The sequence below is a fragment of the Festucalex cinctus genome, chromosome 5 (assembly GCF_051991245.1).
Source record: "Festucalex cinctus isolate MCC-2025b chromosome 5, RoL_Fcin_1.0, whole genome shotgun sequence".
NCBI lineage: Eukaryota > Metazoa > Chordata > Actinopteri > Syngnathiformes > Syngnathidae > Festucalex > Festucalex cinctus.
In genome coordinates this window covers 30367809-30395475 of record NC_135415.1, presented here as the reverse complement: position 1 = coordinate 30395475, position 27667 = coordinate 30367809, and the positions used below count along the sequence as shown (strand labels likewise).

At 41.1% G+C, this 27667-nt stretch overlaps 4 protein-coding genes across 13 annotated transcripts; 2 read left to right on the top strand and 2 right to left on the bottom strand.

The window, feature by feature from the left end:
• Nucleotides 1-9660, bottom strand: kctd9a (potassium channel tetramerization domain containing 9a). Its single transcript, XM_077521353.1, has 13 exons — nucleotides 9479-9660; nucleotides 7281-9351; nucleotides 6876-6997; nucleotides 6747-6790; nucleotides 6572-6668; nucleotides 6399-6457; nucleotides 6179-6307; nucleotides 5547-5614; nucleotides 5375-5470; nucleotides 4579-4728; nucleotides 3880-3985; nucleotides 3658-3791; nucleotides 1-2788 (listed from the first exon to the last, which is right to left on the bottom strand). The coding sequence occupies exons 2-13, from the start codon at nucleotides 7326-7328 to the stop codon at nucleotides 2672-2674; spliced, it is 1170 nt and encodes a 389-aa protein (XP_077377479.1). The 5' UTR covers nucleotides 7329-9351; nucleotides 9479-9660; the 3' UTR covers nucleotides 1-2671.
• On the top strand, nucleotides 7927-17358 carry ankrd39 (ankyrin repeat domain 39). 7 transcript variants are annotated; one of them, XM_077521363.1, is made up of 7 exons: nucleotides 7931-8285; nucleotides 9078-9179; nucleotides 9251-9354; nucleotides 9450-9653; nucleotides 9769-9925; nucleotides 11175-11209; nucleotides 12505-15746. In XM_077521363.1, exons 2-5 carry the CDS (start codon nucleotides 9086-9088, stop codon nucleotides 9913-9915), a joined length of 549 nt encoding a protein of 182 aa, XP_077377489.1. In that variant the 5' UTR covers nucleotides 7931-8285; nucleotides 9078-9085; the 3' UTR covers nucleotides 9916-9925; nucleotides 11175-11209; nucleotides 12505-15746. The 7 variants fall into 7 exon arrangements, with proteins under 7 accessions (XP_077377492.1, XP_077377493.1, XP_077377491.1 ...); XM_077521362.1 differs by lacking the exons at nucleotides 11175-11209; nucleotides 12505-15746 and adding an exon at nucleotides 16814-17358; XM_077521364.1 differs by lacking the exon at nucleotides 11175-11209.
• LOC144018799 (neuropeptide Y receptor type 1-like) lies at nucleotides 12122-15015 on the bottom strand. The gene is given in 3 exon segments (XM_077521354.1): nucleotides 12122-12496; nucleotides 12499-13665; nucleotides 14870-15015. Coding segments are annotated over 2 exon segments (1125 nt in total). The 5' UTR covers nucleotides 13544-13665; nucleotides 14870-15015; the 3' UTR covers nucleotides 12122-12416.
• On the top strand, nucleotides 16223-26983 carry klhl22 (kelch-like family member 22). 4 transcript variants are annotated; one of them, XM_077521350.1, is made up of 9 exons: nucleotides 16223-16700; nucleotides 16814-16889; nucleotides 17889-18187; nucleotides 19957-20122; nucleotides 21352-21672; nucleotides 23037-23446; nucleotides 24574-24766; nucleotides 24872-25105; nucleotides 26088-26983. In XM_077521350.1, the coding sequence occupies exons 3-9, from the start codon at nucleotides 17952-17954 to the stop codon at nucleotides 26424-26426; spliced, it is 1899 nt and encodes a 632-aa protein (XP_077377476.1). In that variant the 5' UTR covers nucleotides 16223-16700; nucleotides 16814-16889; nucleotides 17889-17951; the 3' UTR covers nucleotides 26427-26983. The 4 variants fall into 4 exon arrangements, with proteins under 4 accessions (XP_077377476.1, XP_077377477.1, XP_077377478.1 ...); XM_077521351.1 differs by lacking the exons at nucleotides 16223-16700; nucleotides 16814-16889 and having other exon boundaries at nucleotides 17389-18187; nucleotides 26088-26447; nucleotides 26794-26983; XM_077521352.1 differs by lacking the exons at nucleotides 16223-16700; nucleotides 16814-16889 and having other exon boundaries at nucleotides 17389-18187; nucleotides 21352-21663.
• Nucleotides 26984-27667: the final 684 nt, after the last annotated feature.

The following is a 27667-nucleotide window of genomic DNA, read 5'->3' as shown; positions in this document are numbered from 1 at the left end:
TTGTCTTCTTCCAATGAGTTTATTTTTAACAGTCAAATAATGGAAAATTATTTCCACAGTCAAGTGCAATAATCATTAACAAGGAGATGTACGCCCCCGGTTCTAAACAAAACAAAACAACAATTGTTCTATATTGCATTCACAATGTGTTCAAATAAATAATCAGATCACTTCCTTTGACTTTCACACGGTGTGATATGCTAACATTGCCTTCATCAATCACTCTCACAAGCTTGGTACCTTCTGTTAAACAGAGTTAAAAAAAAAAGAAGAAAAAAAAAAGTATTGCATCAGAGCAGCGCTGAGCTCCAGTTAAATGTTCAAACACAAAACACACATGCAGGCAGACACAGTCAAGCAAGGAGATGATTGATCCTTGACAAAAGAACCTCTCCCTAAATCTATTTACAATCTTTCTTTTTTTTTTTTTTTGGAAGCACTGGATTCAATAGACACAGGAATACACAATTTACATTTTTGGGGATGAAAAGATATATATATATATACGTTTACTTGTGCAAATAGCTTCAAAACATGATGACGTGATTATACAGGGATGTGAAGAATGATCAACATGATACAAATGTGACTGCAACCTTTCGACTAAACCAGATGCATTAATGAAGTCTCTCCATTTGAAAACGAAGATGTGACTTGGACCTACGTGAACATTTTAGTACGCAGCATCACAGTTGAATACATGCAAAAAAAAAAAAAAAAAAAAAAAGGAGGTAGATCCACACAGCACAGGAACAAGAATAAGCTTTTGGAGGACAAAATATTGAGTACGGTGAGAGCTGTTAAATTTTGTATTGCATACCTGAGCCGTGTAGACATCGAGCTCGTCGCATAGTTTCACAGCACTTTGAGCCTTGACATTGCTCTCCTGTAGTTTTGGCTCTCATTTAGAGTTGTTGTATCAGGCCAAAGTTATTTTTGGCGAAATGTATAACAAACTCCTATTAAAAATATACACATGTATACATTATTGTGCCAAATGATTGGATCCCGACACTTCTACATAAACTAAAAACATTTTGTTTTACAATATACGCGGATAAGCAGTTCCTCACTGTGATGTCACCTGACCATGGTGAAGGGGTTTCCTAGGACAGGGGTCAGCAACCTTTATTGTCAAAAGAGCCATCTTAGGCCAAATAAATAACCAAAAATACGTCGGGAGCCGCAATACATTTGAACAATGTGATGAAGGATACAGCGTTCTCGTGTTTATACTGAGGGTCCAACAGCTAATTAGAGCTGCACCATAAAAACTAAAAAAACATGCAGCATCCTCTACTTTGAGGCTCATTTTTTTGTATCTTTCCCTTTTTGGATTTTTTTTGTTGTTGTAGTAATTTTTCATACATTTCTGGACTTTTCTGCCAAATTTCTGACATTTTTGGCAATTTTATGGACTTGTGGTCATTTTTTTTTTGTAATTTTATGGCTGTTTCTTTGACATTTATTGTGTTTTGCTATCAATTTTCTGATATTTTTATTAGTGTTGTTCCGATACCGATACTGGTATCGGCAGAGGTGCCGATACTGCATTAAAACAGTGGTATCGGTATCGGTGACTACTCACAAGTAACGTGCCGATACCATTAATTCTAACTCTAATATAGGATTTTGGATGCAGCATCTTGTGTCTTGCTCATGCACGACATTCACTGGTATGTGACATGTTCACTGCATGCCGATCTAAGATATCCTATTGGCCATTGAATGCTCTGAACCAATGGCAGGACAGCTTTTTCATGTTGAGGGAAAAAAAAATCTTAAGTATCGGTATGGTATCGGCCGATACTGCAAAGCTGGGTATCGGTATCGGGGGCCAAAAAAACGGTATTGGAACAACACTAATTTTTATGGTAATTTTCAAGATTTCTTATTTTGTTTTTGGACATTTTATGGTAAATTTTTTGAGTTTTCTTTTCCGCCTTTTCATTCAATTTTCTGACATTTTCGGCAATTTTGTGGACATTTGGTAATTTTCTGCTTTTCCTCTACCTTTTTGGATATTTTATGTTATTATTAAAAAAAAAAATAATAATTACAAAAAATAAAAATTCATCTGCCGTTACAAATTTGGACCCTTGACAAGTTTTGAATATTTTAGTCTTCATTTTTTTAAATCTAATAATTAATTCATTAAAATAATATTTTGTTTAAAAAATATAAATAAATATCTAACTTTTTTTTTTTTTTTCACTGACTGTGCCTATGCACCCAACAGCACCTCTTTGGAGGGGGAGCTGAAGAACGCTCTTTCTCAGGACTCCTTCATTCTGTTGGGGGGGCTTCAAAATGCTCACTTGGGCAATGACGGTGAGACTTGGAAGGCATGGAAGGGGAGGAACGCAACTTTGGTGGTTGCCGAAGGACTTGGAGAAGGCGTTCGACCGTGTCCCCTTTGGAGATCGAGTAGAGACTTGTTGACCTCGGATAAATGGAAGCGGATAAAAAGATATGAAATACATCCAAAACAACCCTGGGTAAATAGTGCGATATTTAAAGCTAACATGAGAGAGGTGGAATGTCAGGGAAGTGCATACACTGCGCGAAATGCAGGTAAAAAGATTGAAAGTGAGGAAATGTACCACCAGAGGCGGTAGCAGTTGAATGATGAAAGGAGCCGGCCGCGGCTGGGCTGACGTCACATGCTCAGTTATCGAACGCTCTGCGACATGTGCAGCGGTGTCAGCATCTCTTCAAAAATGGCCCCTTTGACATTGGACCCCCTCAGGTTCGCCTCTTGTAGATCGCAGCCAGACAGGTCGCAGTTCTGCAGCAAGGAAGCAGGTACGCGCGCACCAATGAGATCAAAACTGAGAGGAAATCTCACCGTGTTGTGACAAGATTCAGCAAGATGAAATCAAAAGCGTCGTCTGATTCATGGCAATCGTCTGAATGAACATAACATTATTTACAAAGACAAGGCAGTAAAGAAGGTTAAAGTATGACTTAAAATGATCTGTATAAAGGTAAAAAAAAAAAAAAAAAAGTTTCAAATATGACCAAACTGAACGAATTAGAGGTTGACCACATCCACTACTTCATGTAAGCTTAACTCAATTTGCGTATAAATACGTTTTTTTTTAATGTTCCAAGTGTCCCAATGACGTATTTATACGTTTTTTTGTTTGTTTTTTATGCATACGAAGGCATACGAAGGCTTTGATGCAGCCTCTCAACTGCAAAGAACAGTTGCAGAAATGGTAGTTATTACACAAACGGCCAGCAGGTGGCAGCAGAGCAAAGGAGATCAACCAGGACCATGTTGAAAAAAAGCTCAATTACTTACAATTTTAAATAGTTTTGTGAAAACTGATGAAACTTAGCTCTCTTCTAATGCTAATTGCTGCAAAACGGAAACAGATAGAAACATACTTTTTTTTTTCCTGATGAAAGAAGAGACTTTAATCTTTCTTTTGATCGGTTCCACGCTTTTATAGCAATTGAACACAATATTCTGTGGGCCTTGCAAAATCAGTCCAAATCCAGTAAAACAGCCGGGAGCCAACGGGATTGCGAAATGTGAAAATGGCTGGGAGTGAATGAGTTAAAAAAAAAAATAAAAAAAAAATGACGTCAGAAATGTGTTTTACGCTGGCGATTTATTAAGTGTTCATCGCTCTGATGGACTCATCTCACCTCGAGATCCGTCCCCGCTAAAGTGGCGCCCCGCAGGTTGCAGTTCTTCAGCTTTGCATTCTTCAGAGTGGCCACCCGCAGGTTAATGCCCGTCATTTGACTTCCTTCCATATCCACTCCTTTCAGGTTCGCACCTATTTGCCAGAAAAGCACAAAAAAAAAAGAAAAAAAAAAAAGGTGACCACAGCTGCCTGGGTGAAAGACGTGTGATGGATTGATTACCTTCCAGGTTGGCCTTCAGCCCAGAGGGATCTTCAAAGTTGCATCCTTTAAGAGAGGCTCCCTCTGCATTGGAGCAGAGCATCTTCACGCCTTGTAAGTTAGCACCCTTTGAGAGAGCAAGCATTGAGAATAGCGCGTTACATTCATTCCCACTTGCGTGTGCACACGCTTCTTATGTGCTTAATTGGGTCAGTGTGTGCTTGTGTGTGGACAGAACGGCCCTATCTTCACATGACTGAGGAGGCGGGAGGTGTGAAGTGGACCCAAAAAAAACAAAAAAGGCTTCATTGTTCAATGACGGAATGCCATATCCAAATATCCAATATTTTTAAATAATTTACAGTACTTTTTGTTTTGTTTGTTTTTTTTTTTTTGGGGGGGGGGGGGGGGGGGGGTTTACAGTTTAATTGTTTTGTTTTTCCCCCCCAATGCATGTCAATGGTCATCAATTATACGCTAATTTTGGCTAGCAGGGGTCAACTGTACCGTAAATAAACAAGTTGTTTAAATAGATTAGATTGGTCTATCTTCTCATCACCTCAGTTACATTTTTTTTCTTTTTTTTAATTTGTTAATCGGCTGGAAAATCCTGATTTTGTCAAGCCTAACACAAACTATCCTAACTACCGTGAATTGCAAATTAACGCAAATGATAGCGCAACTTGGGGAAGAGACGTTATTAAAAACCGATGGACTCACATCCAGGTTGGCTCCGGACAGATCGGCCCGCTCCAGATTGGAACAACACAGGTTGGCGTGTGTCAGATTGCAGCGGCTGAGATTCGCCATCTTGAAATTGATGTAGCGCAAATCAAGCCGGGACAGATCGGCGCCGCTAAAATTAAGACCCTAAAATATGAAGCAAGAGGATCACGGACATGCAACATAAGAAGTTTTAATCATATCTTTTGAATAAAATGTGAAGCAGTTTAGTGTTATGACTTAAGTGTAAAACGAAATATTATTGAAATCCTTCTTTGGCATTTGGGAATTTGTAAAATCTGTGACAAGCTCCACCAATCAGTTACAACATTATAACCATGTCCTTAATATACAGGCAATTGAAGCCAATACAAGAGCTGTATCAAATATTCTACCTGTACATATATGAGCGTTTGACAGAAATAACGGTAATAGTGCTAAATATCATACAGTACAGTTCTATACCATTGAAAAATACAACCACAGCAATGAATAGATTAAATTTATACCACTCTCACAGTGTCAATCAAAATTGAACATTAATATCTACATAAAGACACAATATTTGTTATAGATTTTGTAGTGGTACTACGGTCTGAATATGCATATTACTGCTTCTTGCTCCACTCTTAACTTTTAAACCATAACGCATAAATCACAGCTCTTAGATTGACAGATAATCATATTTCTTGAACAAATCGACGGGATGTTTCCGGAAGGGCAGAGCCATATGATACAGTAAGTTAATTATATCTCCTTCTTCTTCTTTTTTTTCTTCTTTTAACTCACTTACCTGGCACCGTAGCTCAGACTTGGTGGGTGTAGCCAAAAGAAAACGCACAAACTCCTTGCGGGAAATGGGCGAATGGTCTTCAGGCGGCTGCGAGTTCTGGTGTCACAGTGCACATATATGACAGGTCAGCGCGCACATAACGACACAGTTTGATCATTTTAAGCATCATTACCTTCATGACCAATTCCAACTGATCGGCAAGTTGCTCAATTCCAAAAAAACGAGCCTCCTCAAGGACACCTAGAAGACAGTTTTCACCACTGTTCATAGCTATATACATTATGGCTGAACAATTTTGGAAAATAACCTAATTGCTATTTGTTTCCATCTCAATATTGCGATTGCGATTTAATATGCAATTATTTGAATGAATATGACAGCGTTTATTTATCTCTCTCACTCAAGAAGAGTTGCAAACTTACTAAACATTTTGACTTGCAGTTTTTTTTAAGCGTTCACAACTTCATAAAATTCTACCAAACAAGTGTGACCTAAACATTAGTAAGTCACGAATCAGATTACAACATTAATACAAACAAATCTTGTGTCTTTATCACTTCAACTTTTCATGTTTCATGAAAATGATGATATGTAAACATCTGGACTGCATTTCTTAAGCACTAAACATAACTGGACATGACATAAATAAATAAATTATACATAGTAAAGCCTACTGACCAAGTGAAGTGAAGCAAAAGTTTTCTCCCGCCAACTATACAGCCTTTGCGATGTCATTGAATTGGATTCATTGTTCTGTACATTTATATACGTTTACTTCTTTTTTTTTTACAAACATATTCATACCTCTTATGTTTATGCCCTCATTGATAATGAGCTGGCCATGCCTCAAGTAATTAAGAATGGGCTCAAAGTATTCCGGGCTGCGGTCGATGAGGTAGGCCCCATGCTCATCTTGCTTGTTTCCCCACACATCTGGACCAAAAAGACAAAACTCATTCGTTACATTTTTAACCAAAAGCTCACATTGAAACTCATGTAAAATAGATCCGGGCGCCCTGAGTACCTTTCTCTCGAAACATGTGAGCGAGCATACTTTCTGGCTCTTTGCTGACCAGGGTACTCCTAATGCACACATTTAGTAAAAAAAAAAAAAAAAAGGATACAATACAAACAAGAAAGAGAGTGCATTAATAAGGGTACACATTTCTGTAAGCTACAAGAGTAAATGCCACCCACCTCGTAGTGGTGAAGAGACGACCACCAATGTTCAGGGTCAACCAGTCAGTGTGAGCGCCATGTTGATCAGATCCATTTTTGACTTCATTTTGAAATTCTTTAAGCAAAAATACAAGTGACAGTCTTTAAGGTTCAGTCAACGGAAGACATAAGCTGCAGACAGAATGCAACTCACCAATAAAAGGATCACCTTCTGAGACATACAGCACGTCATCGTCTCTATTTAGTGCAAAGACGAGACAATTAGACACAGGGCAATAAAGACTGAACTGATTGACATATTTTTGTTGCGTCATGTGCTTACCTGATTAGGGCAATGTCGTCGATGAGACCTCCCTTGCCATTATATAGACATGATGCTTTGATTCCTAATTTATTGCTGGCTACAGATAGTAAGTCAGACAAAGCCCCATACACTGCTACAACCTGAGCAAAGAAAATACATTTACTGTACAGTATTGAGTTGTGTTGTGTACTACAATCCTGCGACAAGTTTGCTACAAGATCTCGTCGGCTCTTTTGCAGGGCTAAGTTGCAGTTTTAGGTGTGTACGTGTAGATTCGTATAAGGTAGAGAGGCCATGAAAGAACCTCAAATGAATAAAAGCAATTGACAAATGACCAACAAAAGGTATGAAATCCAAAAACAGTACAGTCAAATAAGCAGGCCAAGCGTCCTCGCACAACATCGAATCGAGTCTTTTACCTACCTTGCCATTTTTAGACGTCCCGTTAACAAATAACGTGACTCTTCTCATTATTGCTCTTTGGTTATAAGTATCCTACTGTGCGTCCTGCGAGAATGCCGCCAGCAGACGTTGTTTGTTTTGGTATTCCACCTTGATATATTTGTCTTCACATAAACGGCTACTGTTGGCCGCAGCCGACGCCGAACACAAGAAGGAACCAGCGGGCGGCGAGCCGTAATTAGCAAAGCAACGCGAGCAGCCAACACGAACAAACCTTCTTCACGGCGAGACGTGCGATGCGGGTTTTTTTTTACAAAACAAAATGTGCAACACAGGAACACACAACTTAGTTTGTTACAGTACTTTGTTGGAATCTTAAAAACAACTTCGTGCTTGCCCGCTAATATATACCATATATCAATCTTGCTAGCTAGTAACAGTCAATAACACGAGACCGATGGTGCCTTCACTGTAATCCGGAACTAATTTAAACAGTAAAACATAATTATTGAAATATAATGTTTTCAAAATTAATATTTTTAAATTTTACTCAGGTTTTAATCTGAAATAGATTATAGTTCATAGTAATTGTAATCACAAAGTACTGATGTTGCTTTATATAAAGAGCTATCATATAAACCATTGTTTTAGACGACATTGAAGGTAACTTCTGAGAACCGCACTGCGATTGGCTTAGCGTGACTTGACGTCAACACGTCTTTGGGGACGTACTGGGCAGATTTTCTGTATTCGATTTTAATGCATGCATCAAGTATAAATCGAGAAAGAAGACCTATTAATGCAACACAACGCAAGTTTTGTAGCCAAACTAGTATGGGCCAATTGGGCTCATGCGTGGCGCGGCATCATTGGCGTATCCAACCATTTTGAACGCGAAGGGACTATTGTTTACAACGCAAGACATACTCTACTGTCAAATTGAGCCAGCCGTTCCTGCTAAAGGGTGCAGTAAAAAGAAGACGTAAAAAAATCGCCTTCGACAACCTTCCGTCATCGGCGAGTGTGGTACGTACATTTTCACAATTGTAAGTACAAAAAAAAACAAAAATTAAGTTACATTATATAACGTAATGTAGGGGGGAGTGGGGTGGTATGTAAAGTCGTGCCAATTTTTACTTAAACTGTCTTTTACGCAAGGGGGTTACAGGAATGCCTCCAACTAAAATATGTTGATATAGTTTGGGATGTTGTGCATGCCTGGGAGCAATCACTTTGGATCTTTAATAAACTGAGAAATGGAGCTTTAGCCTTTAGGGGGGAAACAAAAAGTGGTTTTGTGGCACAACTTTCTTAACCATTCAGTGAGTGGGGTAAATTGTGCCATTGATAATTGAAGTAAAAAAAAGATCATTTTAATCTCACAAACGATAATGCTATCTAAATGGAAGACAGATTCAATACAAAACTTTGATTTGCAGGTTTCAGATGCCTTTTCTTCTCTCATTCTTTTTCTTTTCCTGTTCAGCTTGTGTATATCCGCTTTCTTTGTGGGTGTTGTCCAACTCCATCTTCTCAGGTGTGTCAGTCACAATTATTATTTTTCCCCCCACTTTCTTTTTTAAAGAATTCCTCTTAAGCCACGTGTCTCCCTTTTTTTTAACTTTTACCGGATGAGCGAAATGGATGTCTCTTTAAAAATATGTGGTCACATGACCAATTTCTTTTATGTTTTTTTTTTGTTTTTTGTTTTTTAATAACAGGGGTGGAACTACTTGCCTCTTGGCACAAATTACCCGACTCTCCCCATGTGTAAAAAGTTTAAATGGCGATCACTGAATTTTAGTTATGTTACTGCAGACGACACAATGGCTTCTGATGGAGAACGTTGTTGCTCATGCTGCACACTTCCTGTATCTCCCAGCGTTTACCAGACAGTGGACGAGATGGACTTTGAACGAGGTTTGCATCGTTTGAGGCATTAGAATGTAAATGATCTATTGAGGTGAATATCCAAACTGTATTGTGTGCAGGTGTGTGGTCCGCCGCCATGAATGGAGATTTGAAGCGAGTCCAGTCGATGATCCAAAAGGGTACCCATCCAAACCTCAGGGACACAGCAGGATACACAGCTCTGGTAAATTCACCAAGAAGATGTACTATCATTGCGTTTATTGTTCCTGTTCCATGATTCTTATTTAAAATGTTTGATTTGTGCACATTTTGTTTCAGCACTATGCAAGTCGCGGCGGTCATCTCACCGTTTGTGAGTTTCTGCTCGAAAACGGTGCTTGCGCATCTCCTCAGACACCAGGTGGTGCCACGCCCCTCCACCGCGCAGCATTCTGCGGTCATGTGGATGTCGTGAGATTGCTGCTGCTCCATAAAGCTGATCCAATGATCTCTGATGATGACGGCGCGTCTCCTCTACACAAGGTAAGATATACCTAACCAAAATAAAGTAATGGGCATGTTGCTTGGTGAAATCACAGAAGCATCTCATTGTTTCAACTGTTGTTTCTGTTATTTTGTAAAACGCTTGGTTGGTCAGGCTGCAGAACAAGGTCACGAAAAGGTGTGTCAGCTGCTTCTTGAGGCCTGCCCCGCACTTTGCAGCCAGAAGAACAAGCGGCTCCAGCTACCCTATCACGTGGCCCCTCAAGAACATTTACAGAAGCTTCTAAAACAATTCGTGTAACAATACGCAGGTAGTTTAACACAAAGCTTCAAAATGCACAACACACTATGACCGAAGGTAAATTGAGGATTCTTGCTCAAAGGTGCCGTGACCATGCGTAGGAAGCAGAACACGCACTAGCACAGGAACAAGCCCTGAGTGACCTGATGTCAATTTTTGGGGGGATGTGACAAGTATTGAGCTGGCCAGATCCCCTAAAACTGAGTGATTGCTTTTCACAGTAAAGGCCACATGGAATTATGAGCAGCACTTCCAAAGTGAAGCCAATTTTATCCAGATCTGATTTTGGAGAAGTTAATTCATGCGTTTATTACAACTGTCCCTTCATTGGCTCGCTTTGTATTACAGAATACATTTAAAGCTTGTGTTGTTTGTTTTGAAATGTTTTGAATAATCTTGCTTCTTCCTATTTATCAGAGCTGCTACATCCTTACTGCCCAACCCGATTCCTAAAGATCAGCAGACCAAGTTGCTTCTGGCACTCCCTAAAAACAAGTGGAAGTTTCGAGATTACAGCATTTGTGATAATTGAGCTGCTATTTATTGAACAAAATTGTCACCGACAAACTTAGTAAGTGAATGTCAAAATTCTCAGGTGTTCATCATAATGCCTTATCACCACAATCGAGGTGTGGGCGATATGGCCCAAAATTCAGATTACTACCAATTGCATTCCTTCATGGTAACGGAATGTATTGTGATATAACATTAAGGTTAAAAATATTTTAAATAAATAATAATTTCACAAATTATTAATTTCTGGACAGTATAAATTATATAGTCCATTAGAGAAGCTAAATCGATAAAATAAAAGATGAAACAAATATTAATTAGGGTAGCATTTATGCAAATATCAAGTCAGAATTAAAAGTTAGCGCTCCTTGGTATGTTAAAAGATGACAGTGCACAACAACAGGCTTTCCGTTTAGTTTTCTATCATTCATTCATTAAAATATCCATCCTTCCGTTTTCCTAACTGCTTACACATCACAAGGGTCGCGGGGGTGCTGGAGCCTATCCCAGCCGGCTTCGGGCAATAGGCCAGGAACACCTTGAGCTGGTTGCCAGCCAATTACAGGGCATTCATTCAAGTTTATGGGCTGTCGTCCATCCAGTAATATATTGAGGTCAGCGGTAGCCACCAACTCATTTGACTGTTGATGCGTGTGGTCTTAAGCATATGTGGCCAATAACTTTTTTTTTCCACCTGTCTTTCTTTACTCACTCACTCACTCACTCACTCACTCACGGTCTACCAGACGGGGAAGCGAACCCACGCCAACCAGCACTGAAGGCAAGTGACGGTTCCACTCCTCCACCCAGAGCCCATGTGGCTAACAACAACATGCCTCACTATAATTGAAACAGTGCCAATAAACAGCGCCGCAACCTCACAAATATAGTTCAACTTGGCCTTTTTAACAAACCACAAACACTTATATAATATATAATAAATGTATTACATCACTCAAGATAATGGTAAATGTTTTAATTTAATCCACATACCAAAATGAGCAACATTTTACGCGACAGAATGCATTTTATTGCCAACCACACAATAAACTGAAAGTGTCACATACTGTAGATAAAAAGAAACACACACATATAATGCACATAAATAAATGCCCAGAGCCATAGCAACAAAACAAAAAAAAATTTCTTGGTGTGATAGGCTACTTGGTCAATAATCATGAACTTATCCCAGGCCACACTCTATTTTAAAGTCATCAATACTGTCAGCACTTGCCATATTGTCACCCACCTTGTCCTTGTCACGGGGCTTTGACCAGGAAAACGATCGCGACAAGGGAAATTCCGTGCTGGTTACAGCACCGCCACCTGGCGGTCGGGAGGGACGAAATAGAACGCCTTCCAGCTTCTCCGGAGAGGAGAGAGGAGAGCGCGCCCTCTGTCGGCTTAAAAGGCAATACTTGAATTCCCTGTGGCATATCGTCACAGACTCGTGGATACAAAAGTTGACCGGGAACTCCGAAACCGCCAGTAAGTCTGTGTTTTTTTCTACATATAACCTTGTGTCGTCAGTGTTAATGTATCTGTAGTAAACCACTTAACATGCTAGCTAAATATGTATAATATATGCCACAGGGAATTCAGGTATTGCCTTTAGCCGACAGAGGGCGCGCTCTCCTCTCTCCTCTCCGGAAAAGCTGGAAGGCGTTTTCCTGATCAAAGCCCCGCCCCAAACCTCGCGCCCGCCCCTCCACGTTAAAACACTGCCGATAGGGGAGGCGAGTTGAAACTGAAAAACCGTGAAGCTCGGAAAAAAAATAAAAAATCTGCAGATTGGCATTGAAAAATACATCATAATACAAGAAAATATGGTTAAAGAAAACAGTGTTTTTTCAATGTTTGTATTTTATTTTTCAAAACACCCTTTTACAATGCCAATTCTTGTTTGACAATGCCAATATTTGTTTCAATGCCAATGCAGCTTTTTCCACAATGACTATTTATTTATTTATTTATTTCAATACCAAATCTTATTGACGATGTTGTGGCTCCATGTACGTATTGATGCTGTTGGAGCCAATGCTCAGGACTGACCGTTTGGTGACCTCTTTGCCACAGTGGAGAGCGGCACACTCTCATAGCGTTCTGCAACGGCCCAGCAGCGACAGTGCAACAGGGTGGACTTGAGCTGCTTCTGGAAGTTGCTGTTGAGGAAGCCGTAGATGACCGGGTTGACGCAGGTGGACGCCATGGCGACGAGGTGGCAGAAGGAGAAGATGACGTCATGGCCGCAGGATGGGATGGCCTCGTGATTCCAGTCAAACACGGTGTTGAAGATGTTGAGCGGGAGCCAGGAGAGGGCGAAGGCCACCACGATGGCGGCGAGCAAGACGTTGATCCTGGTGGCGCCTCTGTTATTCTTCTGCGTGGCGTTCCTGCCGCGCTCCACCATGTCCTTCCTCCGGCGCAGCCGCAGGTAGATGCGCAGGTAGCAGAGCATGATGAGCGAAAGCGGGAGGAAGTACTGGAAGACGAGCAGAGAGGTGGTGTAGGCCTGGCGCGCCTCAACCGACGGCCACCCTTCCATGCAAACAAGTTGATCGTCGAGCGGGAACGGGGCGGTGAGATTCTGGAACGGCAACGCGAGGATGCTGTACTTGGCGAAAGGCGCGGAGATGAAACAGGCGGTGATCCAGGTGAGAGCCACCGCCAAGTAGGACTGCCGCGCCATCGGCTTCCATCCGGTGGGGTGGACGATGAGCTGGTAGCGCTCCATGGCGATGAGGACGAGCGAGAAGATGGACACGGTGACCGATACGCACTGGATGAAAGGCGTGAGCTTGCACAGAGTGTCCCCGAGGATCCAGCGATCCATCAGCGTGTAGACGATGGTGACCGGCAGGCACACGACGCACATCAGGATGTCGGAGAAGGACAGATTGGCGATGAGGATGTTGGTGACGTTGCGCATCTCCTTGTGCCTGGCGATGACCAGCACCAGGCACGAGTTCCCGACGAGGCCCACCGCCAGAACGGCGCTGTACGCCACGATGAGGAAGGTGGTGCCGCTCATCGAGAGCGAGCAGTCCTCCGTGAAGTCCCACGGAATCTCTTTCCACAAGGCTTGGTTGTAGTGGCTGTTGGGCTGCTGCTCCATGATATCGCTTGAGACTCGCAGGGGTCGTTGAGCCAAATGTTGTGTAATTATTTTGAGGAATAACGTTGGCGGTCTCGAGAGCCTTGCATTATTTTCCTCTGTGCAGTGGTCTTCATTTTCTGCTAGGAAATAAGAAAAGTTCTCATCATTAAACGCTAATCTTCTCTGGAGATATTCGAATATCACGCACGCACCCTACTGAGAATGATAGTTTTAGAGTAGCTTGATTTCATTTGCATACATGCGGAATGTCACTCGTTCGGCAGATTTGTCATCTACAGTCGCCTGTCCGGCAGGACCGCATCATCCAGTCAACTGTGCCGATCGAGACTTTACAGCAGGGGTGTCCAAACTACGGCCCGGGGCCCATTTGTAGATTGTCAAAGTAAGAAGGGAAGGTGTCGAAAAACACAGGTGCTATTAAATGTTAGTTTAGTTAACTAAACTAACGAAAAAACTAAAATTCAAAAAACAATTTCGTTAACGAAATAAAATAAAAACGAAGGTGCTTTTTAAAAAAAAAAAAAAAACTGAAACTACATTTTATGTTTTAAAAAACTAACTAAAATAAAACTAACTATAATTATAGCAAAAATGTCCTTCGTTTTAGTCTTTGGTAATTACTTTAATGCATGAGCCTTTGGGATGATTTTAAATGTGATTTTTAGTAGATTTATTTTGATATAAACCAGAATAATGACGTCACGACCATGGTGTGTTTTAAATATTGTGCACAAGTAATACACATTAAAAAACTAAAACTAATACTGAAACTAACTAAACTGAAACTAAGCATTTATTAAAGAACTAAAACTAATACGAAAACTAACAGAACCACCCTGAAAATTAATTAAAAGTAACTAAATTTAAAAAAACAAAAATAAAAACTAAAATGAAAAATTCCCAAACTATAATAACCCTACTGCCATATTATATATAAATTGGTTTATATACTGAAGCATTTTTCTAAATATGCAAAAGCACAAATCAATTATTTGTACAATTTTTCAGGACTAAACACAATTTCTCTTCCTAACATGATGTGGCCCTTGCGTCCTTCTGATTTTCTGTTATGTGGCCCTCAAATGAAAAAGTTTGCACACCCCTGCTTTATAGCGTCTAAAACAGCATGTGATTTCCACCATAATGATGGAGACAATCGTCCTTGGCTGACCACTTCAATCTTCTTGAGTGGGAGAATGTGCTCAGGTTCTGTTTGAAGGAACAACATTTGACAAATGTTTTTACCGTTCTACTTTTCCCACTCAAAAACATACATAACAGTTCTTCGTCATTTGGTTAGAATTGAGCTGTATAGTTTCTTACCGACTTGCAGCCTCCCGCGTTGACTTGGAGCGACTTTGCTTGGCGCCAGGTGAGCCACAAATGACAGAAAGTTAGTAGTGGTGTCGGAGAAAAGGTAGGAGGGGGCCGTCCAGCTGTTTGGGACTGATGGCAGCACGGATATTCCTTAAAACGACTTCAATACTTGGCACGCACACACGCGCGCAGTGGCTTTGTGACAACAGAAATAGTTCATGTCACATAAAAGCGACAGTTCATCCTGAAAAACAACCGAAAAACAATGAATGGTGTCGTTTTGTGTGCATTTATTCATCTCAAAATGTTCATTAACTCTTTTACTGACACACTTTATTAAAAAACAAAAAAACAACCCCCAATGCCAGCGGATTTCAAGCATTTTAACTCATTTTTCGAAGCAAACAGAATATTGTGTTCTTTTGCTACATAAACAACATGGCGACCACATGAAAGATCGCATTCCATTCTTTCATTAGAAAAAAAAAAGTATGTTTCTACCTTATTCCGTTCTTTAGTAATCACCATTTGAAAATAGGTCATTCGAGTGACATTGAGCGAAAATGGAAAAGAAACGATACATTTCCTCCACAAAAGTGACTTTGATACTATTATTTTTTGTTTAGTGACGCTCCGTCAAATTAGGTTGAATGTTACAAAGGCTTTGATCATTCACGTCAGCCTTGAAAACGTTCTATTTCATCAGATTGCGCCATGTTTCATTCATGTAATTCGCAGCTCTAGTTAGGGCCCGAGCAGCTACTGCTGCCATCTGCTGGCCATAGTTAGTGGCTGTTTTTGATTTCACAACTCATTGAGCCGGCTGCGCTGCACTTGGACGTTGCACTGACCACTGATATATTCCCCCCCCCAAAAAAATAAATTAAAAAAGTAGTTGACGTCACTTAACGTTTATGGCGGCATACATCGTGATTTTATTAAACGTTATTAAACGTTTTTTGGCGGTCAAAGAGTTAAACAACAAAACTGCTCACCACAAACACATTTTTGGTACGCACGAAACACATTTTGTACGCACGAAACACATTTTTGGTACGCACGAAACACATTTTGTACGCACGAAAGACATTTTTGGTACGCACGAAACACGCCTTTGCACACGGTACTTCTGATCACGCTTGCGGAATTGTGGCACAAATCTAACGCCATAGCTGTACGGCCCAAAACTGCCAAAATTCAAAATAAATCAATAAATAAATGACGAAATAAATGACTAAATAAATAACGGAATAAATAGATAAATAGTTACTAAATAAATAGATGAATAAATGACTAAATAATTACATAAATGTCTAAATAAATAAATACATAAATGACAAAAAGTGAAAATAAAAACGGATTTATTTCCATTTATATATATATTTTTTTTTAGATCTAATTTTGAAATTATATTTTTTTTATATTCATTTTTATTTTCACTTTTAGACATTTCTTGATTTATTTAGTCATGTATTTATTTCGAATTTTGGCAGTTTTGGTCCTCCATATTTCTGTCGCCGCAGCGCATCTTTCAAATAGCCCAAATGCTTTTTCCAGTGCGAGATCTTTTCTCTGACAGAAGTCTCTTTTGTGCGCTGTGACAATGCATACCACGAATGAGCCTGTCACGTAACGCATCAGAAAGTCACACAACTGAGTCGTCTTTATGTTATTTGGGCAACAGAATATACAATGCTTTCATCTTTGAACTGATCTCGGTTGTGAAAGCGGGCTTTAGGTTCCGTGGTTATTCGATGTGTTCACAAAGCAATCTGTGATGAAGGCTTCTCGGCTGGCTAATAAGTTTCTCAGGAAGTCATAAGTCCATCAAGCTGAGGTGTGTAGCGACTTTGTTATTCTGTCACATCATTTGCCATGAAATACAGTTCAATTCTCTCAATTTATGAGTTCCAGTTTTCATTTGTGCTGTCAAACTCTTCTTTTTTTCAGGTGTGTTGGAGAAAAGAAACATCCAAAACCCTGGAGGACTCCGGAAGCTCGAGGACCGAGTTTGCACAGTTCGACGGTTCGTCCCGGTCGCCAGTTTTGCTGCGTCACAGACTTTGTTCCAACTCTCCTGATTCCGGCGGGAGACTTCTGAATTTCAACCCGATATCCCACATTAATTCAACCATTCAAATGAATATTGGCTGTCATAATCGGCTGTAGCTTGATAAAGTGAGTGCACTAAATAGGACCTGTGATTGGCTGGCAACCAGTTCAGGGTGTCCCCCGCCTACTGCCCAAAGCCAGCTGAGATAGGCTCCAGCACCCCCCCGCGACCCTTGTGAGGAATGGGCGGTCTAGAGAATGGATGGACTAAATTAAATAGGACCAACCGCAATCATCCTGTCATCAAGAGCGACCTGTAGTGTATATGATAGAAATAATTACAGTATGACACGCTAGAAATGCACGTAAATTTATTTAATTAGTGTAGTAGTGTGAAATCGTTACAAATATAAAACGGATCAAGTGGTTGCGGAAGTATAAAAACCTGAAACACTTTGACATTGTTCAAAACCTGAAACACTTTGACATTGTTTGGGTTACGTCTTTGTACGTTTCTGATTGGCTCAGGCGGACAAATGGGCGGGCGAATAAGATAATGCTGACCAATAGGACAATATCAACACAGTAGCGCCTCAACATAAGCATATCAGCAAACGTCAAAAATAATACCTTTAACGAGAGATTCCAAAATTGAAACGAAAAAACAAAAACAGCGTGCTTCCACCAGCGCTACTGCTGTCGTTGTTTTAAGGACAGACAAAAGGTTTATTTTTGGACCTTCAAGTAGTGAGGTTTGAACGTTAGCTGGCTAGCTGTGCTTGGCGTTTTTACCTCCCGAGTGTTGACGTTAGATAACAGCTGAACATCGATTCGGATGCACGCATTTGGATTTGAACCGTTTCTTTGAATGTACTGTGATTGTTGCGGTGACATGACTAGTGAACTATAACCACCCTGATAGCAGCCCATCCTCCACTTCCTGTTGTTGTTTGGTTTTTTTTGTCCTGAGTAGCTGTTGAATAGCTTTTCACGTCGGAAGTCACCTTGATAATGCTCGCACCAGCCATTTAAGGTGATGAAGCCTGAACAACACAGCCCTGCCATGGCCGACGACGGACAGCCGAGTCTGGTGGGCGCCTCAGCCCGCCGCGGCTGTCAGACGTACAAAAGTTCGGGCCATTCCCAAAGCCTCCTGGACAGCCTGCTGGGGCTCCGGCAAGCTGGCATATTGTCCGACGTGGTGCTGCTGGTGGAGGATCGAGCCATCCACGGCCATCGCGTGCTGCTCGCTGCCGCCTGCGATTATTTTAGGTAAAACGGTCGAAACGTTCTGTTTGTAAAATGCTTGTTTTGTGAAAGTGAAAGTGAAAACCCGTCTTGGACTCGTGACGCTGCTTTAAATAACATCAATAATACATACTAAATTACCTCTACATTTCATTACTAGTTACTACTGTAGGCTACTGATAAAATGACACTTCCAGGAACCTAATTGCAATCAACAATCACATTTGCTGCCACTCGAACGCACTATTATTTTCTCCTATGACAATCATGCATGGGATTTGTAGTGTGAAAAATGGAAAGACTTTAACTGCCACAAGTTAACACATTGTACACATACTTGAAGAGCCATGTATGTTGTGACAACTCCTGCAGTCACTAATTTGACCTCACATGTACACACGGGGGCGTTTCCAGACCCGTTGGGGTCAAGGACCACACATGGGACCAAATTTTGCCCTGAATTAGTTGCCGGCCATGGTAGTCGAGTGGTTAGCACGTCCGCTTCCCAGTTTTGAGGTCTCCGGTTCGAGTCCGGTCTCCTCCCACATTCCAAAGACATGCATGGCAAGTTAATTGGGCGCTCCGAATTGTCCCTCGGTGTGAGTGTGGATGGTTGTTCGTCTCTGTGTGCCCTGCGAGTGGTTGGCAACTATTCCGGGGTGTTCCCCGCCTACTGCCCAGAGCCGGCTGAGATAGGCGCCAGCAGCCCCCGCGACCCTTGTGAGGAATAAGCGGTCAAGAAAATGGATGGATAGTTGCCGACCAGTCATAAGGCACATACACATAAAAAACACAATTTGGAGTCTTCAGTTAACCTAACATGACTGTTATTGGAATGTGGGAGGGAAGTGGAGTCAGGGGGGGAAAAAAACAAAAAAAAACAGAGTTTATTAGAACGTATGTACTTGCTCGCACATGTACGAGCTTGAGGCTGCAGTTACGCTTTAGGCCAGAGGTGGCAGTCGTCAGTTAAAAAAACTAAAACTTAAAAAATAAAAATAAAAGAGTGACAAACTCCAGAAAGCACACGGTTCCATTTGTTTTATGTTGCATTGCATGGCAGTTTTTTGTTTTTGTTTTTTTAAACAAACCGTGACTTTAGGTTGTGTGTAAAATAGTGACATCCAGGTCAATCCCAACTAAGTAAGCAAGTCATATTAAACTTTATATACATGCATAAAGTTACAGAAACTGCATCTTAATGGAAATGTGAGCGGATTTACAAGGATGCAGCTCACTTAGAAGAACATTTCTGTCTACCATGCATGCTGCTTAGCTCCTGATAGTAAAATTGCCAAAACAGGCCAAACGTCCTCGACCTGAAGTCGGCCCTCGACCCCTCGACCATCCACAGTTCGCACCTTCCCACGCTATCCCATAGTCCAGACATTTGAAGAAGACGGGTCATTGTTGTCACATTTAGGGTCAGGGTGGACAGAATTTTCATATCCACTGTATATATGCAGCAGGGTGCCGGGTGAATTGTAGAATTTAAATTGTGTGTAAAGGTTCTTTTTCCATATGTGCTCTGCATTTGGCTCGCAAAAAACACTCCTGGAAGTAGTCAGCTGGGATGGACTCCAGCTCATCCACAGCCCAAAAGAGCATCATGCAGAAATGGATGCATGCTGGGCTTAGACCGTCGGGAGACAGGTTGGTTTTACCCTATTGGATGGGCGGTGCAGTATCGTATTCAATGGTGTGAAAAGTGAATGGCAATTTTAACAGTTCAAACTTTCCAAGTGATTGTTGACATCTCGCTGGTTAGCCCTGACAATTTTTTTTTTCCGTAGGGGAATGTTCACTGGAGGCCTTCGTGAGATGCAGCAGAACGAGATTCCAGTCCATGGCGTGTCCTATTTGGGCATGACCAAAATACTGGACTACATCTACACTTCAAAGATCGAGTTAGACCTCGACTGTGTGCAGGAAGTCCTGGTAGCGGCCACATTGGTTCAGGTGTGGTTTCTTCTCTTGCCGTAATGCTAAATGTGGAGGTACCCCAAAATCAAACCTGATGTGTTCTGTTGGTTGCCAGCCAATCTTAGGGCATATGTTGATAGGCAACTATTCACACTAGCATTCACACCTATAAACCATTTCGTTAGTCTTTATTGTGGGAAGATGCCAGAACACGGCTCCTGACTTAACTTTTTTTTGTTTAGGGTCTAAATTGGCCCACTATAACCTCAAATTTTAGGGGCACAAGTAGGAAATTTAGGGCTGCACTATTTACAGTATTTACAGTATTACTGATAAAAGGGCTGGAGTGTGGAGCAGAAGTAGGAGGAGTAACAAAAAATTAGAGCTGTCACATGATTACATTTTTTAATCAGATTAATCACATCGTAGAATTTTGATTAATCACGATTAATCACTGAATAAAAAAAGCTTTTTCCCCCCGACATTTTTGCCCGCTGCACACGCTCATCCTGCTTTTTCTAATCAATTCATTATTTGCATAATTTAAAATGGGGAAAAAATGACCTACGGCATATGTAAACATTTATTAAATGCTTGACTTTAATGCATGTAGTTATTTTTATTGCTCAAACTCCAACAGCTACCTTTAATGTAACCATCCACATCTGCGGTCAAAATTAATAGTGTGATTAATCTGTGGTAAAAAATGATTAATGCGATCATTTTTTGTGATTAATTAATTAGTTAACGCTTTAACTTTGACAGCACTAAAAAAAATACTAAATAATAATAAAGTAAAATGTAAAGTCAGCAAATTGAGTGGTTGTACCTGCGCGAGTAGATGAAAAAATTTACCGTACTTGAAATTTTAGGGGCAAAATGTTTCGTATCGGCAGCATGAAGCTCGTTAGTAAAAAAAAAAAAAAATCCAGAAATGAACCGCAACACATTGAAAGCTGCAGCGTTCAAAGTGTGGGGAAAGAAGCATGTACATTCATTTATGAAGAGAACTACTCACAAGGGCAAAAATTATTTTTAAAACAGACAGATGGGCCAGGTCATTTGGATTTAGGTTAAAAAAAAAAATCTTTTTTTTTTTTTTTTTTTAAATACTGTAATGTGCCGAATAATTTTCAAATATTTAAATATTTGATTTTGATTGAAACAAACTCACCCTAGCGCGAGTACTTTTGGTTGAATTGTACAACTTAGGGTGTTGCACTCTGTTTATGTTCCGTTTGTGACGTTTTTCATCTTTCCAAAAGCTTGATGACGTCATCGGCTTCTGCTGCCAGTTCCTCTTCTCCTGGCTGGACGAGAGCAACCTATTGGAAATACATCGCCTCGCCGACCTCTACGGACTGCAGCAACTGCATGCCAAAGTCCACTCGTACATTCGGAGCAACCTGCAGGCTTTGTCCCGCACGGACGTCTACCGACGGCTCCCGCAAGAGGAAGTATTCCGGGTGCTGAGCAGCGATGAGCTGGAGGTGCAAAGTGAGAACGAGGTGTACGAGGCGGCGCTTCACTACCACTACAGTCCCGAGCAGGTGGAGAGTGACCAGGTGTACTTGCAGGTCAGTCAGGTGTGTCCTTCTTTTCTCTCTTGTCACCGACACAAAAGGTCGATGCTAGTCACGCTGTTCTTCCTCGTGCAGTCAATGCCGGTTTGTGGTGGAGGACACTTTCCAGACCCACTTGCGATTGACTCATTTACTCCCAATAACGTATAAATCCGTTTTTTTTTAAAAATGTTCTAAGTGTCCCAAAGACGTATTTATACGTTTTTTTGTTTGTTTGTTTTTATGCTAGAGCAGGGGTGTCAAACATAAGGCCCAGGGGCCGGATCAGGCCCGCAATGGGGTTTAATCCGGCCGCGAGATGGTTTTGTAAAGTTAAAAAAAAAAAAAAAAAAAAAAGACTGTCGGCCCAATTAATCAGCCGGCCACAATCAAAGCTTATAAATTCATAATTACACAAGTAAGTCTCAGTTGAGCAATGCATCTTGTACATGGAATTGCTCTGAATGTCGTTATTTTAAACAAAATTTAAAGTTAGTTTGTTTAAAAAATAAAAACATGAATCAAACACAAACATGCTGAATAAGACACATTCAACTACACATATGACAAGGATTAACGTCCTTATAACTTCATTAACGGCACCCGGCACACAATCAGTGAATAATATACAGGTTTATGCAAAAAAAATTTAGGACAATATTTGTACAGATGTACAGATTTGTACAATTTAGGGCTGGCCCACAAATAGCGAAAATCTGCATGTAATTGACGGCAATGTTTTAAAAATTATTTTACAATTTTACCGATCCGGCCCAATTGCGAATATATTTTCCTCCATGTGGCCCCTGAGCTAATATGAGTTTGACACCCCTGTGCTAGAGCATACAGAAGGCTTTGATGCAGCCTCTCAACTGCAAAGAACGGTTGCAGAAATGGGAGTTATTACACAAACGGCCAGCAGGTGGCAGCAGAGCAAAGGAGATCAACCAGGGCCATCGAGAAAAAAAAAGCTCAATTACTTACAATTTTAAATAGATTTGTGAAAACTGATGAAACTTAGCTCTCTTCTAATGCTAATTGCTGCAAAACAGAAACAGATAGAAACATACTTTTTTTTTTTCCCTGATGAAAGAAGATACTTTAATCTTTCTTTTGGTAGGTTCCATGCTTTTATAGCAATTGAACACGATATTCTGTGGGCCTTGCAAAATCAGTCCAAAGCCAGTAAAACAGCCGGGAGCGGAAAAAACAAAAAAACGTATAAATACGTCTTTGGGAGACTTAGAACATTTAAAAAAACAAACGTATTTACACGTTATAGGGAGCAAATGAGTTTTAAATGGTGATTTAACAGCGACGTGAACAATGAACTAGGATTTAGCAATTGTTGCGTCCGTCTGAATGTTGCTCATTTCGCTGTACTGCAGGACAATCTCAAGATGCTGGATGCGGTGCGCTTCTGCCTAATGGACAAACAAGTGCTGCAGCGGTTTCACACTAAACTGGATGAGTGCCCGCTAAAGGAAGCCGTGTCTGCCGCCCTCCGTTACCACGAGCAGGAGATCTGGCAGCCAGTCCTTCAGAGTCCCCTCACGCGGCCCCGCTCCACCTTCGAATGCGTCTTGGCCTTCGGCGGGATCTTCTCTTCCCATTCGCATGTGGACAGCGAGCACCTGTTGCAGGTGTTCCACCCGAGCTGGAATGAGTGGAGGGCTCTGAATGGGGTCGAAAGTCCCCAGATGTCCAACCAGGGAATTGCTGTGCTTAACAACTTTGTGTATCTTATTGGTGGAGACAGGAATACCAGTGGATTTCGTGCAGAGACTTGCTGCTGGAGGTGAGGACTCCATTACGGGTTCGAGCAAAATATTACCAAAAAAAAAAAAAAAAAATCTAATTATTTACAATAATATGCTCTATGCAGCTACACTAGTCTAAACACGGTCTTCTGAGTGATATTACGTTTGTGGAATATGAATTAAGCAGCAATTTTTTTTTTTTAGTCGCTGTCAACTGAAAATGTTGCTCAGCTCAGGCAACGACCAATCACGGCTCAGCTTTCGTCACGTAAGCAAACTCAGAAAAGTGGGCAAAAATTTATATTAACAGAAAGGGACCTCAGTTGTTCTTACATGCAATAGTGCACATTTCGTTTGAAACGCAAAGACAAACAATGACTTAAATAAGATTGAAACAAGCGTTAAAAAAAAAAAAAAAAAGTAGAATAAAAGCTAACCAAACCTTTCAATTGGCTAACAATAAGCCCTTTGAGACTTTTGTGTGATTAAACTCATTTGCTCCCAATAACTTGAAAATATATTTTTTTAATGTTTTAAGTGTCCCAAAGATGTACGTTTTTGTTTTTTTTTTTGTTTTTTGTTTTTTAATGCTAAAGCATACAGAAGGCTTTGATGGAGCCTCTCAACTGCAAAGAACGGTTGCAGAAATGGTAGTTATTACACAAACGGCCAGCAGGTGGCAGCAGAGCAAAGGAGATCAACCAGGGCCATCTAGAGAAAAAAAGCTCAATTACTTACAATTTTAAATAGATTTCTGAAAAGTGATGAAACTTTGCTCTCTTCTAATGCTAATTGCTGCAAAACGGAAACATAAAATTTTTTTTTCCTGATAAAAGAAGAGACTTTAATCTTTCTTTCAATAGGTTCCATGCTTTTATAGCAATAGAACACAATATTGTGTGGGCCTTGCAAAATCAGTCAACATCCAAAAAAATGCACGAAAGTGGGGAATCAGGTAAAAAACAAAAAAACTGAATATGTGGGTGTACTATACATAGTGTAAATATGTACCGTATGTTGTCAGAATGTTCATGGAATCTACATTGACTTCTATGATGAGCGTCAATCTGCACACATTTTCTTCCTTTTATTTGTGAAGTCCTGCTAATAACCTACTCCTGTCATCATTCATGAATTTGAATAATGATTATTATTCTTTTTCAAGATACGACCCTCGTCACAACAGTTGGTGCTCCATCCAACCTTTGCAGCATCAGCACGCCGACCATTGCGTGTGCGTGCTGGGCGACCACATTTACGCCATCGGAGGTCGTGACTACAGCAAGGAGCTGTGCTCGGTGGAGCGTTACGACCCGCACACCAACACTTGGGAGTTTGTGTCGCCTCTCCCCAGAGAGGTACGAACTGTAATTCTGTCTATGTGCACACGAGGGCGCTACATACTCACCACTCCTCAGGAATGGAGGCCGGCCTTCTCTTTAATTGTTCCATCTTGATTGTAGGTGTACGCCCATGCTGGAGCTGTGATCGATGGAAAAATGTACATTACTTGTGGGCGCAGAGGGCGGGCGTACCTGAGAGAGACTTCCTGTTACGACCCAGCGGCCAACCAGTGGACGGCATGCGCGGACGGGCCGGTGGGGCGAGCGTGGCACGGCATGGCCGCTGTCAACGGACGTCTGTATGTCATTGGGGGAAGTAATGACGAGCAAGGCTACCGGCGGGATGTCTTACAGGTAGAGCGTCATGTTTTGTTTTTTTTATTTTATTTTTTGATATATGCTGCATGAGGCAGCATAGTCGTTAGCACATCGACCTCATCATGGACTCTAAGATGGAGGTTCCAAAACAGGCTACAGCCTTCCTGTGTGGCGTTTACATGTTCTTACTGACCTTTTCTGTTCTCGCCATGCAAGGCGAGAGACAAACTTTTTCCAGTGGTTGCATTGGTGCACCATTTATTTTTATTTTTTTTATCCTGTTGCACCAGAACAAAAAGTGAGGTGCACCCAATTTTTTTGGACTGCATCACATTCAACACTACAGTTTTACAGGTTCAGTCTTTTTTTTGTTTTTAACTCATTCACTGGCCGCCATTTTCACATTTCGCAATCCCGTTCGCTCCCGGCTGTTTTACTGGATTTTGACTGGTTTTGCAAGGCCCACAGAATATTGTGTTCAATTGCTATAAAAGCGTGGAACCGATCAAAAGAAAGATTAAAGTCTCTTCTTTCATCAGGAAAAAAAGTATGTTTCTATCTGTTTCCGTTTTGCAGCAATTAGCATTTGAAGAGAGCTAAGTTTCATCACTTTTCTATTTAAAATTGTAAGTAATTGAGCTTTTTTTCTACATGGTCATGGTTGATCTCCTTTGCTCTGCTGCCACCTTCTGGACATTTGTGTAATAACAACCATTTTTGCAACCGTTCTTTGCAGTTGAGAGGCTGCATCAAAGCCTTCTGTATGCTCTAGCGTAAAAAAAACACAAAAAAAAACACGTATAAATACGTCTTTGGGACACTTTGAACATTAAAAATAACGTATTATACGTTATTGGGAGCAAATGAGTTAATGAAATTTAGAATAAAATTTGACATTGAGGATTTGTGGGGTCAAAAGTAATCACTTAAAATGAGTCCTTGTGATTAAAAAACAAAAGAATTTTTTTTTTTTTTTTTTCAAATGCAATGACAACAACCTTCGTGTCTTGCGTTTCAGACGGCGTGCTACGAGCCCTCGGGCAACGCCTGGACTTCGCTGAAGCCGCTGCCTGCTGGCCACGGGGAACCTGGCGTGGCGGTGTCGGACGCTCGCATCTTCGTGCTGGGCGGGCGCTCTCATAACGTCGGCCACCGGATGAAATACGTTCACGTGTTCCACACCGACACGGGTGAGTGGAGGCGGGACACGCCGATGAAGGAGCCCGTCTCCGGCCTGGCGGCCTGCGTGGTCCTCGTGCCGCCAGCCGTGCTGGAACTCGCAAAGAGCTTGCGGCAGCCCCTCAAAGCATCGTGGGAAGAGTTTTTCAGCTCACAGACGAGCACGGATGAAGACTGAACACTCCGGACGTCTTTGAAGGTACCGTTCGTCATGTTGATCTTACTTCGTATTCATGGCAGCATCGTGTCATGCTTGCTGCCCTTCTTTCGTGCCTCGGAAAAAAGGGGCTTCATTTTGCACAACACCACACTGGCATCAAAACAGGAGTTCAGAACATTTGAGCAGAAATGCTCCCATCCCGTTTGAAAATAACGATTAAGGAAAATGAGACTATCTTCACCCTTTTACCGCAGAAAACATAATCAACTCTCTAAAATAAATCATGCAGACTTATGGGACAAATCTGCTGTGACATTTCAAATTGATGCCATAGCATGTGCCGTAATCACTTTTTTTTAATTTTTTTTTTTATATGGCTTGCCAGGGTGTCTTCAAGAAGCCTATCTGTCTTTATGCAGTCATCTTTGACGTCTACTACTATGCAATATGTGGAGATCGCAGCTGGCGACCATTTAAATACTGTACTGTCATTCTGGAATATTTAATATGAACCACTATTTTAAAAAAGAACAGACAAAAAAAATAAAATAAAATAAATGACATATCCCGGTACATATTATGTCTCAATGGTCATGTGTACATGTTGCAACTTTGACTCGTTACACAACAGACGTTACGTAAAAATATTTTTATATTCGCCCCACCCCCACACGTGAAAAACAAAAATCACCCCAGATTTTCTGGTATCCACACGAATGCTCAACAAGAATCACGGCAGACTTTTTCAACTTTGCAAACTCAGCGGCTTTATGTCGGCGCGGTCGCTGCTTCCTGATGTGCGGCCGACGAGCCTTTTTGAGATTTGTCGTCGTGACGCGCGCAGCTGAGCGGGAAATGACGGGATTGGCCCGAGTTATTTCATACCGACACAACTGCCAGCTGCACTCTCACCATTTTCAAGAGTGTTGTTAGTTCTTCACATCCTTTACGGCGGGTGACACCAAGTTTTAACCCGAATGCATCATCAGGTGCACTTTAACATGGTGCCTTGTTTGTTTTGCACTCCCGAAAGCTGAAAGGCGGAAATAAGTCGACAGTAAACGCGCAGTACCACAGCGGTGTGACAAGTGTTTGTGATTTCACCCCCAAATTTCATAGAAATACGATAAATCAGTTCCAAACATTTTACACTATAAACAACACAATTTGAAGAACATTAATGATATTTTTTTTCTCAACGAGGGCAGTTAAAATAGACAAGATGGATTTGCCTAATCCATCCATCCGTCCATCCATCC

Coding starts and splice junctions, on each gene's coding strand:
- ankrd39 (XM_077521362.1), top strand. CDS start 9,086: ATGGCTTCTGATGGAGAACGTTGTTGCTCATGCTGCACACTTCCTGTA. Junction 9,355..9,449: donor CAGCAGGATACACAGCTCTG/GTAAATTCACCA, acceptor ATTTTGTTTCAG/CACTATGCAAGTCGCGGCGG. Junction 9,654..9,768: donor GCGCGTCTCCTCTACACAAG/GTAAGATATACC, acceptor TTGGTTGGTCAG/GCTGCAGAACAAGGTCACGA.
- kctd9a (XM_077521353.1), bottom strand. CDS start 7,328: ATGAGAAGAGTCACGTTATTTGTTAACGGGACGTCTAAAAATGGCAAG. Junction 6,458..6,571: donor CGTCTCTTCACCACTACGAG/GTGGGTGGCATT, acceptor TGTGTGCATTAG/GAGTACCCTGGTCAGCAAAG. Junction 5,615..6,178: donor TGAGGGCATAAACATAAGAG/GTATGAATATGT, acceptor ACTGTCTTCTAG/GTGTCCTTGAGGAGGCTCGT.
- klhl22 (XM_077521350.1), top strand. CDS start 17,952: ATGAAGCCTGAACAACACAGCCCTGCCATGGCCGACGACGGACAGCCG. Junction 20,123..21,351: donor TAGCGGCCACATTGGTTCAG/GTGTGGTTTCTT, acceptor TCTTTCCAAAAG/CTTGATGACGTCATCGGCTT. Junction 21,673..23,036: donor TGTACTTGCAGGTCAGTCAG/GTGTGTCCTTCT, acceptor GCTGTACTGCAG/GACAATCTCAAGATGCTGGA.